Source organism: Ascidiella aspersa, chromosome 9 (assembly GCF_963924565.1).
Source record: "Ascidiella aspersa chromosome 9, kaAscAspe10.2, whole genome shotgun sequence".
Lineage (NCBI taxonomy): Eukaryota > Metazoa > Chordata > Ascidiacea > Phlebobranchia > Ascidiidae > Ascidiella > Ascidiella aspersa.
Window position 1 is genome coordinate 25,497,179 of NC_139455.1, and position 14,639 is coordinate 25,511,817.

The window sequence follows — 14,639 nt, forward strand, 5'->3', positions numbered from 1 at the left end:
ACGTTAACAAAACGTCTATCAAGAAAACTAGCAAAAAGCTGAGAATAAGAGGAAGAGAAGATTAGAATAGTCAAGGTTAGAATAGTAAGAGGCCGTAGATAGATAAGGTAAAGTTATGAAAGCTTACTATGTTATCATCAGGTGTAAACGTCGTAGGAAAGTGCTGCTTCTGTCGCAACAGATCCGCAAGATTTGCTTGCAAGCTGTTAGGTCAGGCGGACGATACCAGTCATCGAGATACTTAAAATCATCAATCGATCGACAAGAATTCCTGTCTGATAAGATTAGGTAAAGAGAAAGTTGAAAAATATAGGTTAAAAGTACCTTTCGAATAAAGTCTATCTTTAAATAGCATGTCGTCATAGATGTTTTGAACGTCGTTGATGCAGTAAACTCGCTTTGTTGACGAGGCTTCGCTTCTGCAGATGAAAGTTTGCTGTTGGACGTAACTGCTATAGGCTGAAAAGATTTTAACGGAACATTTAAAGGTTTTGCCGTGTTGCAAAACGACGATGGAGCGGCTTCGAAAGTTGAATGCGGTAAGTCGTTGTCAAACTGCAACGAGATTGGCACTGCAATCGGTAGAACAACTGGAACCAATGGCATTGAAACATCATTTTCTGTAAATTTCTTTTTAGAGAAAGGTGAAATAGGTTTAGAAAAAGAGCCTATTTTCGTAAGACGTAGCTTAGAAATGGAAAAGTTCGTTTTAATTCCCTTAGGTTTTGGAAAAACATTACCTTCCCTTATATTACATAGCATGGCAGCTATACGCGTTGAAGTTTTGGCGTTGCAAGCTTTAAATTTGCTTGAAACCTTTGAAAACAAAACGGAAAAGTTATTCTTCGACATAACGATTTTAAGAATAGCACACGGTAAATAAGACTAAAAATAGGTACAAAAGCGTAGGTTACAAAATAAATTTAAATCAACACAATAGGTTAATATTAATTATTTTAGAATATTAGTTAATCAGAAGGAATTAATGCGTGTTCAATATCACGTCGGGGTCACCAAATTGTGGGATTTAAGCACAATGATAGAATATTTATTGCAATTAAACAAACGACAAACAGTACTTACAGGTACTTGCGATACATACAATAATTACCTCCGTATAACGTACGCGATCTGGACTCCGCAATGAACAGTATGCAAGACTGCTGTTTTTGGTATAAAATGAAATCCCTTATATACAGCATTCCAGCTGGCGGTAATTAAATATCGTGACAATGCGGTTCGGCGACGCATCGAAAAAGAGGAAACTCGGACAAACGACGAAAACACGATCAGGCAATAAACTGTCAATTTGATGAATTCACAGAGGCTGGTGTGACGACGTCACAACCGGCCAGCCTGCTTCATTTGGTTGGCCGGGGTTTCAAGCCGGTAACAATATGGAGCGCAAACGCTACAATATAAATAGAAACTTTTTTCACATCAAATACTTACACAAGTAGTTTTCAAACTTTTTTAAAACAATTTGCATGGTGGAATTTTTGGACTGTTTTTACTGACTCACGGGTGTTCAAAATAATAATTAAAAATTGTCACACGTCACTTCGCATAAAATTTATCTACTGTAGTTTGAGTTTTTAAGACATTTTGTTGTTGTGTTTTTCAGCCCAGTTGATAAACAAATTGTACTTCGATACTGAGAAGCTCTTGCACAACAGTGCCTCATAAGATCAAAGTGGGTCTCTTGAGCACGCAATTTATGTACAACTTTAATTAGAAAAATTTGACTGTCAAACACTTTTCCTATTCTCTTGGCTTCAAATTAGGACTTGACTGATAATGAAAAGACTGCAAGCTTTTAGAGGTATAGTGTGTAAGCTATAATACCACTTTCCGTTGTTGGTCCCTGCCCTAAATTAAACAAACGATCTTGGAAAAAATTACACTCCCATAAAAATAATCAAAGTAGTCACATGGCGATGTACTGAAGTGCATTTATTTCTCGACAGTGCTACAAATATAAAATCTTTTTGGCGTGTTTGATTCGGGCAGCTTCATAAAAAGAGCATCGCAGGCAACACTTGCTTGCAAAAAGCGTAAATGTATGTTGTCCAGTGTCTTTGAGAAGTGTCAGCACTACATCTTGAAAACCTTTGCGTGCAGAGTCATAAGCTTCATCTTGTTGTAAATATTTCTCAAGTCAACCAAGTCGACCAGCCGTAGTAATTTCGTTCGGACCTCGGACGCCGAACCAGAGTTACTTTACAAATAACAAAAATCACATTTAGGCCTACATTGACAGAATAAAACATAAAGACCTATTCAATGTGGTAGTGCTTGGTTATAATATATTATATCAAAGGACAAAAAAAAAAACGTACACCTTGTTAAGTGAATTAAAAAGCGGTTTTAAACTGATTGTATTGTTCTATAATTCGTTGTTGTTCAAGCAACGATGTTCGAAACTTGTTATTGGGGTCTTAACAGTGTTGTTATGCTTTACGTCAGTGGGTTGACTTGACTTAAATCGTTTGGGTAAAATTACTTGACTAGACTTAAGTCATTTACAAAACATTTGGTAAGATGTTTTAATTAAATTATTTTCACCAAAATTTGGTCATAGCCAATATTAAATGTAATAAACGTTAGTTTGCTATTTGTTTCGTTTTTCGTGATTGCTCAGCCAAATATTGCCCAGAGTGGAAGTTGTTCACCATTTTACAAGTTCAATACTAGTATTTGATGCCAATACTGACTGCGACTTGAAATTGAATGAACTAAAGTCATACCAAGATGCAAAACAGTAAAAGCAAAGGCCTTACGCGTCCCTCCATTTTTTAAGTAGCTCCATTAGCTGCTGATTTTCAGTAAGGCTTTTATCTTGAAGCAGCTCAGTTGTGGATTCTGTTGGGAGACGAAGTTTGACGCAGAATCTGTTGAAATCGTCGATGGGACACTCCACAGATATCAACTCCATCATTTGCAACAGAAGGGTTTCTAGAAGGGGTTGTATTTAAGTCAGTGATATTTGCAAGGTATTTAAATAATCATGAATTCCAGGTTAAATCTTTAGTTATGTAAGCCAATTTTTAGTCTTGACATTTTTTGTTAATATGGCTGAAGTCAAGTCCAATGGACATTCTAATTCCAAAGCAAGTTGTTTTAAATTTTCCCGAATCCCGGGGTAAGTCTTCAGCTATATCGCAAGTGTTGGTCCAAGCTACAATTATATTTTATGTTCACATGGGTAAAGTCAAGTCGTATAGATATTCTTATTTCGAGATAAACAAAAAAACATCTTTTAACGACACAAACAAAAACCTATTATTTTTTGGGAATCTTTGAACATCTTGGTTATGTTTTGTTACTATTCTAGTCAATTTTTTATTACGATTTAGTTGATCAATTAATGATTTTTTATGCAAGCATAGGCCAGGCTATATGACATGCCCTGTATGCCCGTGTATCTTAGTTGGTAGAGCGACGGTCCCGGTATGCCAGAGGTCGTTAGTTCGAACCTCACTGCAGGCAAGTTTTATGAAGAGGATGCAGCAGGCAACGGTGCTATGGTTATCTCTCGGCTTGCTCCCTAATTTGACTACAGTATGTAGTTAGGGTTAGCGTCTTAGTTGCTTCTCGGCTCGCTTCCCTCTGAGCTTGTGTAGCTCAGTTGATAGAGCGACGGTCCCGGTATGACCGAGGTCGTGATTTCGAACCTCACCGCAGGTTAGCTGTTTTACTTGCCTGCCTTGTTTTCACTATAATTGGTTGACTGACTCGGTTAGCCCTTAGAAAGGCTAGATCACAGTTGTTTTTTCATATGTATTTGTATCTATCTTACGTTATTTTACAATGCCCGCGAAGATTGTTTACCATTTTTAACACTTTTGACCATCTCTGTAAGTCTTTGACCAATCTTAACGCTTTTTGACCAAGTTCATTTTTATTTTACCGTCTCTATCTTCTGTTCTCCTGACAAACTCTCCGATGGAACCGATCCCACTCCCTTCAACCAGCACCGACGGGGGGTTCTTTAGGGGGTTCCCCGACAAGTCGAGCTTCTTAACGTGACTCAATCGATCGAACTCAACCGGGAGTTCTCTCAGCTGGTTTCCTGGAAACAAGAAATTGTTTAATCGTTTACAACGAAGTTTTCAAACCATAAAAAGCAGAATTCTCAATAAAATCGGCACATATTATTGATGGTAATATTTTTAGATATTTTCCTAAAGATAAATATCAAAACAGTATCATTTTTACAGAGGTATTGCCAGCGGATGTAGGATTGTTGTTTGGGTGGCAAGAATTTGTTTTCAGAATTACGTCATAAAGTTAAGTCATAATGTGACGTCATACGGTTGCACTTAAACTTTACATCGTGAAAAAATAATCTTAAGAACACTATTTCATTAGTTTTATGTTGGAGTGGTATTCCCTGCAATATAAAAGCTGGATTACAAAGTTGGCTTAATTAACACGTCCATGTGGCGAGTTAGTGTTTTACTTAAAAAAATTTTATAGTTTTTTTGCCTAGGTTTTTACCTTCAAATTTGTGGTTTAGGATCCATGATCAAAATATAAACCTAATTGGATTGGCCAAAAAGTGTTCAAATAATCAAATAAACTGACCAGTTGGTGAAATAAGACTTTAAACCGCAAATGACTTGGTTTGTAAACTTTAAGTTTGATTCGCTGAAAGCAAAGAAACGCCTATATATTGTTTAGGTTGCTAAACGTTCACTTTCGAGGGTGCGATAAGGCGCAAGACGCCTTAGAGCTAAATAAAGCCATTCTCCCACTAACCTGGTAACGAAAGCTCTGCAAGAGACTCCAGTTCGCAGAGTGAATCGGGTAATGCCTCCAGTGAGTTGTTGCCTGCCATTAACTTTCTAAGACTGGTGCATTTTTGGATTGAATTGGGCAGGATAGACAGTTTGTTGTGACTTATAGATAGCTCCTGAAATAATATCTTAGTTTATTTAATCATGTCATTCAAATATTAAGTTGCTAATTCAATATTTCAGCAATTAAATTATTACATTTTTTGTGTTTAATTTTATTTTTTTCTTATCTAATTCATTTTTTAACTTTTTCTATTAACGGCAATTGGTTATAGTTAAAAAAATATAACAAAAATACAGCAACCTTAAAAATAAATTGAGCATGCACAGGGATTAATAAAAACAAATTTTGACATCAGGATTTAACAAATGTTTACTAAAAAATACTAAGATTTTTTTTAGTTTAATGGCTAGCGTAAATTAACTCCAAATAACCCCTAAAATCAGTATCATAATAACTTTCTGCAACATTAATTCGCCATTACCCAGAAATACTTTACAAACGCTCTAACCTCTAAATTTATAAGCTGCGAAATGTTTTCCGGTAGCGAATCTATCTTCGTTCCGCTTGGCTGGTCATAACGCAGCGATTTAAGCGAATCAAGGAAACAAATTCTCATCGGGAAAGATTCGAACTTGTTGTTTGCGACATCCAAGCTTTCCAGCTTGTCCAACTGGCAAAAAAAGAAAATAACCTAATGAAGAGTATAAATAAATTAGTTGACAGTGGTTTTACCGTTATACCGTATGTTGAGGAAAAACTAAAAAGTACTTCAAATTTGTCGCTAACTGTATGGATTTTGTATTGTCTTGGCAAAATGTTTGGAGCAACCCCTAAACACCTAATAGGGTTAAAAACAATTTTCGGAAAAATTATAAATTTAATATCGTACGACGATCCCAAATTACAGAACGACTATCCTGGAATTGACGGAGGTCGTGAGTTCGAACCCCAGATTTGCCTTGCTTGTACAAAAATCCTCGATTAATCAACTGAATGGGTAAGCGTACTACGACACACGGGTCTCTAAATACGGCCTACGAGATCTTGATTGCTATAAACTTGCTATAAGATCTCTAACTTGCTGCGAATATATCTCTCTTGCTGTAAGAACTTGATTGCTATTACACACACTTGGGCATAGAGACGTCAGCACAAAATTTTGCAGGAAGGGGACTTTAATATTCCATTAGTTACTTTGTTAAACTGATAAACTATATTATTAAATGCTGATTGAAATTCCACAGGCGGCAAGTGCCACCCTTACTCCCCCGTTGGGGCGCCCATGAATGTTTGGGTTAAGGTCAGTTATTTTCCAACTCACATATTTGATGTCGTATGGAATCTCATCGAGGCAATTATCGGAGATTGCGAGCTTTTTGAGCGAGGGGATCGTGCAAATATGGATGGGAAACTTGTCGAACTTGTTGGCGCTGAGATTAAGTGAAGTCAGTCGTTTGAGGTAATCAACCTCCCTTGGAACATCCCGAAGTATATTTCCCGCAAAGTCGATTTCTTCAACCTGATGAAGAATTGAAGAAAATTAGTTTTAGTGTTTTCGATCTTTATGGATGCCAAGTCAACTTATTTTTAACTTGAGCTAGAGTAACAAGCTCTAGATCAGAAGTGTCCAACTCAAACATGCCGGCGTGCCAATTTTTATCCTATAACTTCTTCCCGTGCTAAAGTTTAGTAATATAATTCTTTCTAATAATAAAAGCGTTTTTTTTTTACAAATAATAAAAACGTATAGTTAGCAGTGCTCATTACTGCATCTAGGTGTCCGTCGGTAAGCTGACTTTTGCTTTTTGTTTCTTCACACCAAACTTAATAGTTATGTGATGCCAGCCTCCACTACAATATAATGTTATAATATAAAAAGTAATTGTTAGTTGTCGTGATGGCAGCGATTGTTTTATATTGTGAATAAACAATGGCAATTTACTGCATAAAAAATTAGAAATTTAATTTTTTTCAAAAATAAAAGTCACGAAATTTGCCTCATTGCGTTGTATATGTTATAAGATAAATTTGTTGTTACGTGCATAAAGTTCTATGTCTGTCGAGAAAAAGAAAAAAATCATCGAATTTCGTGTTTTAGGAACTTTTCGGATACCATGCTGAAAGTGTTCTAAACAAGAAAGTTCGAAATGACTTAAGTCCGATTCAAGTAGCCAAAATAACTTCAGGTAAATTATTTAAGTCCACGGATTTTTAAGTTAAGCTGGAGCGTGCGTAACTTTTTTACAGCGGACTCAAAAATTTTTTCTTGCTTTGCGTGGACTAGAGTAGGCAAAAAATTTTTATAAATGACGTAATAAATTAACGTCACATTACAAATAGACGTCAGAAATTTGCTCTTTCCGTTCCAAAAAATGTGAGTGAAGCAAAGTACAATTACAATCAGTGCAAAAAAGTATATATTTTAACTAAAACTTTCCTTGAAAAATTTACAATTTTTCCAAATTAAAGGATTTTTCTTTTTTAAATTGGTACACACTTTTGTACATAAAATTTGGGTCCACAGACGTGAAAACATATTAAATTGACCATAAGCAACAAAAGTAGGTTTTGAACATACACACGTTTTTCAGTTAATATAACATTAAAATCACTTTTTTTGTTAGTGCGTCCAAATTTTGTTAAAATAAATCTTTGATAATCAAACCTGTGTGACGTGACAAAGATGCTTGGGAAATTCCCTGAACTTGTTGTTTTTTAAAAGTAGTTTCTTGAGGGAGCGCATTGTGTGCAGGTCACGTGGTAAAATGCTGATTCCGTTGTCGTTCAGGTCGAGTTGTGTGATTTCTATGAGTGAACACACGGAGGGAGGCAACTTGGTCAGATAGTTGTCCGACAGTCGAACCTGGGTTGTGAGAAAATAACATGTATGTGGTTCTAAAAATTAGAATTCGCTAACCCAGCAAATATTAACACGCTAGACCAGTGCTCTCAACCTTTTTCGCGCCGATCAAAATGCTCAAGCGTAAAACAGCGAAGCTTTGGCGATCTAAACCTTTTCACAGAACTTATTGTAAGCGAACAAAACATAACAATTATCGTTATTCAGCGTACATTTTCTTAATATGATACATGTCTTAAATTTTGATGAAATCTTGCTTAGAGTTAGTGTCAATAAAACCAACCAAGCAGAACTTTACTGCAATCGACGACCCAACTTTGGGTCTAAAACTATGCCGTAGACCCAGAGGCGTAGCCAGTCGATTTTGCGCCTGAGGACAAATTATAAAATTGGCGCCCCCTCCTCCATGTTTAATCATATTTTCTTTTACATTAACATAATATACCTTACTCTATACGGAAAAACAATTCAAATGTTAATAGAACATTGTATTTGAAGAAGCAGCAGCCTTATTTTGGCATTTCTAAGCCTCATTTTCACGCCCCTGTACTTTGGCGCACCCCCCTAGCTACGCCTCTGCGTATAGACCAACCACGTAAATGCGGTTCTAAAAACTAGAATGCGCTAAGCCAGCAAATATAAACGCCAAAGTGTTTCTCAGCCTTTTTTGCGGCGACCGAAATACTCAAGCGCAAGTAAAACAGCTAAGCTTTGGCGACCCAATTATTTCACTAAACTTATTGTAAGTTTACGAAACATCACCAATGCCAATTTAATTAACAATGCATCTGTATTACTTTTGCAGTATTCCTAAATTATGGAGAAATCTTGCTCAGAATCTTAATAAATCTACCCATATAAAACTACTGAAGTCAGCAAACTAACCGAACCAAACGGCCACCAACTTTAAGGTCGTGACCCAAGATTTGGGAAACACTGTTCTAGACCTTAAGTATCACCCTCGACAAAAATTACGTAAAACGAATAATTTTATCAATGTAGATAATATTTTTCCCGCAGTTTTCTAAAAGAAATATAAATTACTCGAGTAAAAATCTATAGCAAATTAATGAATAGTCCAAGTGGATATTTGATCAATTTAAGTCCTAGCTAATTTAAAAAATAAACCTTAGCAATTAATAAGTACAATTGATACAATGCCTGACAGCAATAGTTTATTTATTATACAAAAGTTGTAGCTATATGGGTCTATTTATTTCGATACCAAACCTTTCTGATAAATACCTGCGCTTGCCATTCGCGAATAACAAAAAGTTTATTATTTTGACAACAACAAACCATTGGCAGGTCGCATCCATCGTTTGACTTTCTCAACCGACATCGAAACATTTTAATGTTCAAGAAACTTTTTCACCAATCGTAAAAAATGCAAATTGTAGCAAAAAACAATCCTTAAAAATGTTAACTAATGGCAATTTCTTTGTGATTGTGATGTAATAATCGTGCCTGACGACCAAAATTGTTTAATAAAGAACGGTTTTTAATAAAATAAATTACAAATATTTGATAGCAAATTAAAGGTAAAAAAAAAAGCCCAATTTTTTTCTACCATGACGTCATCAACATACGGTTTCGGCTGCTTTCGTTTTACGGTACATGAAAAAAAGAGGTATATTATATACCTTGGGGGACACCATCAAAATATAGAAACAACGAATTGAAAAGCAGATAATAAAATACGCAAGAGGAAAAGACGAGGTTTTTCCTCACAACTAAAACACCGATTCGCTAAATATATATAAGACTTACACTCAAGTTAATTCAGCTAATCCATCAAATTCCTTATAAAACTGGTACTGACTAGGCGCACTAACTATATTGTTTGTTCAGTCTTGTATTTGGTTTAATTCTATTTCTTAAGCCACCAAAAAACTAGGTTTCTACCATTGCTGAGCGAATCAAGGAGCATTAAAATGAAGCATATACAGATATTGCACTAAATGACGGCATGCTCTTTAAGTATAATAAACATTAGGCACTTGTTTTATCTTTACCGAGGAAATTGGACATAACATTTTTAAGCGGCGTAGTAAAGTGTGGCTATTTGTAAGGCAAACAAAGTTAATAATAAGTAGGTAAAGAACTAAAGATGTACCACAGAATAAAAGGTTTAAAAACACTGGTATAGAGCATGTCAAGTTTAATTCTGCCTATCCTCATACCCTCATACCAAATCGGTACTAACTACTAAGTAAAGTGCTTGGTCAACCCAGTTTTAATTCTGCTAACAACAAACTTACCTCTGTAAGACTCGTTAGTGTCTTGGTTTCCACCGGCAAAGTTTCGATTTCACATTTTTCGGCGTTAAAAACCTCGAGGTCGCGCAACAGCGACATCGTGTGAGGGAGTGACGTAGAATCGCCGAAGAAATTTCCACCGACGTAAAGTTCCTTGAGGGTGCGGATTTTGCCTGTGATGGTAAAAAGTTACCGATCGTGTGTCGCTATGTAGTGCAACATTAAGGGCAATATACGTTGGAGGCCGTTGGTGTTGCCGCTTCTTTATTAAACCTACCCGAGAGAACGTGAGAGAGTCCACACATAACAGACTGTTTAATTTTGTTTAGCCACACAAAATTCAGGTTAATTTCGCAAATTGTCGCGCTTACAACCAGTGTAATTAAGTTACATAGCCGGTACAACTACATTAGTCCTTTATCAGTTAGAATTAAACTGGCATATACACTATTTAAATAATGGCCAACGCCGGGTATTTCTTCTATGGTTGCTTTACCTATTTCAGGAGGTAAGGCCTTGAGTCGGTTTCCTTCCAAACCCAAAATTTCCAAGTTTTGAAAGTCACCGATCTCAGTGGGAAGGTGACTCAGCAAGTTTTCGTTGAGTCCGAGGCATCTCAGACTTCTAAGGTGGGCGATATCAGGGTGTAGGCGACGAAGCTTGTTTCTGGAGTTATTTCGTTTATTTATGTACAAGTCAGAAGGAAACATTTTTTTTTCAGAATGTACAGTGAAAAGGAATTAGAAAAGGGGATTGTTTTTATTGTGCCTATCATAACAGTGCCATTTGTTTCTCAGTTTTTGAATAGAAAATTTCTATCAATGTAGTAACTAAAATTTAAAATAGAGGGTCAGCCAGGTTTTATAATAGTGATAAAATTCGGTTGGCAACTACTGTTTCAAACAATTCTAAATTATGCCCGATTTGTTAACGCAAAACTAGCTCTATATAAATAACCGTGAGGTTCTTGCCTTGATCTTGAGAAAGTAAACAAAAAAATAAAAAAAATAAAAAGAAGCTATCACTCAAACCCCAAAACGTTTTGTCGGAATATCAGCTTCTTCCCTTTATTAAATACCACAAAATCGGCCCTGGGGTTAAAGGAAAGTGGATTTAAATATCAACGGAAAAATAATAGGCTACATTTGAGTCAAACCTTGATACCGCTAGCTCCTCCAAGTGTGGCAGAATGCAGAGTTGAGATGGAAGAAACCGGAGTTGGTTGTCGTCTAATCGTAAATCGCGCAATCCTTGTAGTTTGCTGATGCCTGCTGGTATACTAGAAGCATGTGTGGTATTAAAGCTCAATTTGGTGAAAAAGTGACCGAACTTAGTTACCAGTAAAGGTAAAAATATTACTTTTTCTACAATGAAGCCTAAAAAGTATCTCCATTTTTTGTTAATGCAACGATGCAAATACAAAATATAGGGGCTTTCAAAATGTGAAGAAAAAACTCATTAAAACCCATCATCTAATGAAGTGTAATTGCTTTGAAACCTAAATTTCGAGCCTTTAAAGTCATAATGGAAACTGTAAAAAGCCCTACAAAGCAATCAACATGGTCTAACTGATCTAAACTAAGGCACAGAGTGCTCTAAGCAGAGTTTCCAACAATTTTACATAGTGTTAAAACTAACCTCGTTAGTTTGTTTCCAGACAGTCCTAGTTTTTGCAGCTTGTGTAAGTTGAAAAGCGACCCTGGGAATATTTTGAACTGGTTGTGGCTCAAACCGAGAACGAGCAGATGCTCCATGAAGGCTGTCAGCTCTTTGGGAACGGATTTGATTCTGTGAAGAAAATATTCCAGCTTTAGTGGACATTAGGCAGAATTTTTTTGAAATCAGCCACATAAAGGAAATATTATAACCGATGTGGACCATTTTAAACAATCTCTTATACAAAAGTTAAAACAAATCAACAATTTTACGAATTAGGCTGAATAAATTTAGTCGTTAAAGTTATTACTTAAAATATGGGTGACACGTTAAGCGAAAAAATACTTTTTGGACGTTTTGATGAAACTTTGTGACGTCATGTTTTGACGTAAATTTGTGGCGTCACGTTATGACGCTTGAAAAAAAAATAATGGCAAAATTCCTGAATCCGCACCTGACCTAAACTGTTCAGTTAACTACAGGTTCTCTTTATCGACCACTAGTGTTCACCTGTTTCCGTTCAGACCCAACACTTGGAGTCGCCATAATCTCCCAAGACTTGGTGGAATTTGTTCGAGTTGGTTTCGGTTGCAAAACAACTGGACGATGTTGTTTAAGTGCGAGATTCTTTCTGGTAGCGCCTAAAACAAAAAAAAATTCTATGTTTTTTATAAATATTTTTTGATGATAAAGTACTCAAATATTTTGAAAATGTGTTCCCAAAGTTCTTCAGTTAAAATTGATTTCAAAACTGCAGTATAGGTTGATATTACAGGATGAACATCATTTAGCTAGATTATTAGTAATTTAGTTGAGCAAGGTATTCCAAATTTGCCTTTGCCTGGTTTAGTGCATTTGCAACATGCGCATTATTTAGCTCAGGTGATACCAAGTTAGGTAGCCTTTACTAACACGGATCTGTAATGTAGCTTGATAATAAATGTCAAAGCCAAGGTCGAGTAGATCGACATCATCTTGATTAGACGTTGCGGTACCTACTTGTATTATCATCAGTTAAACGTAGACCTTTTTGGCTTTGAAATTCATTGATAGCAAGTTAATAACGTAAACAGTTTAAAGTATTTACCGTGATTAAGTTATCGCTGCATTCCAGGTATTCGAGGTACTTTAAATCGCATAAAGCGTCAGGCAAACAAGTCAGTCGGTTTCTTCGACAGGCAAGTGCTTGGAGACAAGTCAAGTTTCTGCAAGGAGAAAAAAAGAAAAGTGAATGATTTGTTTCAGCGGATTTAAACCACAGTTCGTTCAGAATGTAGTGTTAACAGATGATAGACAAACAAAGTTTTTTTGTAGAAAGTTAAAAACGCGTGTAAAGCCTTTTTACTAATTACCGATTAAGATAGATAGATAGATAGATAGATAGATAGATAGATAGATAGATAGATAGATAGATAGATAGATAGATAGATAGATAGATAGATAGATAGATTTAAATTTATTTCGGAACAACGGTACCATGCATGCAAAATTTGAAATAATAAAGAAGCGTCCGTAGTTCCCAGGGGGCGGCGAAAGACTGTTAAGTCATCTAGTCAGCTGACCCCTGGCTGTGATTCAATTCAAGTTCATTATTTTTTCATATAAAAGAAAGAAAGAAAGAAAGAAAAACTAGATCAAAAAACTAGATCAATAATCATTTCTGAAATTCCCATATTAATTTGGTATCAACAGATCGGCAGCGATACCACCCTAGTATCGGAAGAGCACCGATACCTGGCATCAAGTATAGGCTCCGATCCGATATTTTTGAAAAATCATACATTTTACACGTTCCAAGACTAAAATACTTACGTATAATTATTCAAAGCGCTCAAACCTTAAAGGTATTTTTAAATCTTATTCCATAAGACATTTTTACACTCACCCAATTTCTGGCGGTAGTTCTTTTATTTTGTTATCGTTGATCATCAGGCATTCCAGCTCGGTGATCTCAGTTACAGCAGTAGGGAGCTCATGTAACCCATGTTGGGACAGGTCAAGGGTCAGTCGCCCCCCTGCACCCCTAAATAACTGGGTCCTGAGGTGCTCGGGTGAGTTGAACGTTGGGTCTTTCATGGCTCACTTAATGTTGCTTTAACGTTAAAAATTGGCCGCCATTTATGTTCTTATTATTGAAAAATAAGTGTTTTCTAAAATGGGTTGCGTTATGAAAAGATAATTATTTATCTGTCGCCAATAAATCATTGGGTTAAATAAAGGCTCAGCGAAAAATGCTAAACAGTTTTTGAAGTTATTTGACCCTAAAGGTATAAAAAAGCAAAGTTAACGATTCAAGTAAGCAAGACTAGAGGAAGACAAGCAATTTGAACGTTATATTACCGATAAAGACTTTAGTATCACATTCACAACTTTACGACAAAACAAAAACTATAAATTCTCCTATTTACTCAACAGTCCTCAGTTCTTTTCATAGGTTACCATTTGAGTTTAGAAATATCGACAACAACCTTTTTAATTTGAAAGCATTACTTATTACAAGGTAATATACTGACCACCTACAATACTCTGAATAATTACATTTTAATCGCTGTGTTATGTTTTAAAATATCACTATTCTTATTTCACCTATTGTGTTGTTAAAATTATTACTTTCTATGCCTGTTAGAGCGATAAAAGCCTAAGTTTACCACATCATTAGTGCACACGACTTTTACAGTAGCTGGTGTTGCTATACACCCATCACATTTCACGTAAACATACTGATTGTGTTCTTTTCTTAGCGGTCACCTGAAACAAAACCCTGGTCAAACCAACCAAAGGCGGTCCTAGTTCAATGCCTGCTTGTTATATATTCTAAAATTGTATTTTCTTATTTTACCTCTTGTGTTGTTAAAATCATTGCTGTCCAAGTATATAAGCGATTTGACAATAAAAACAAGTTTAACACACTTCAAGTGTACTTCTACATAAACAGATTATACGCCACGTAAAACTTTTACATAACTACTAGTACTTGAGATCTCTTTTAGCGGTCACCAAAGCCAGACATTAAAACAAAACCGTGGTCACACCAATCAAAGCTGCCCTAGTTCAACGCCTTC

General features: G+C 35.9%; 1 protein-coding gene across 1 annotated transcript; it reads right to left on the reverse strand.

The window, feature by feature from the left end:
- Nucleotides 1–1,940: 1,940 nt before the first annotated feature.
- LOC146134641 (uncharacterized) lies at nucleotides 1,941–13,694 on the reverse strand. Its single transcript, XM_083397155.1, has 14 exons — nucleotides 13,463–13,694; nucleotides 12,665–12,782; nucleotides 12,088–12,218; nucleotides 11,560–11,709; nucleotides 11,078–11,200; nucleotides 10,418–10,587; nucleotides 9,925–10,094; nucleotides 7,469–7,666; nucleotides 6,125–6,322; nucleotides 5,312–5,473; nucleotides 4,762–4,915; nucleotides 3,911–4,072; nucleotides 2,781–2,955; nucleotides 1,941–2,218 (listed from the first exon to the last, which is right to left on the reverse strand). The coding sequence occupies exons 1-14, from the start codon at nucleotides 13,651–13,653 to the stop codon at nucleotides 2,095–2,097; spliced, it is 2,226 nt and encodes a 741-aa protein (XP_083253281.1). The 5' UTR covers nucleotides 13,654–13,694; the 3' UTR covers nucleotides 1,941–2,094.
- Between the last annotated feature and the right edge of the window lie 945 nt (nucleotides 13,695–14,639).

Bases quoted from the DNA above. Each gene is read 5' to 3' on its own strand.
- LOC146134641 (XM_083397155.1), bottom strand. From the start codon at position 13,653: ATGAAAGACCCAACGTTCAACTCACCCGAGCACCTCAGGACCCAGTTA. The intron at 12,219-12,664 runs GTAAATACTTTA...TTTTTGTTTTAG, and splicing joins GCAGCGATAACTTAATCACG to GCGCTACCAGAAAGAATCTC. The intron at 6,323-7,468 runs GTTTGATTATCA...ATTCTTCATCAG, and splicing joins ATCTTTGTCACGTCACACAG to GTTGAAGAAATCGACTTTGC.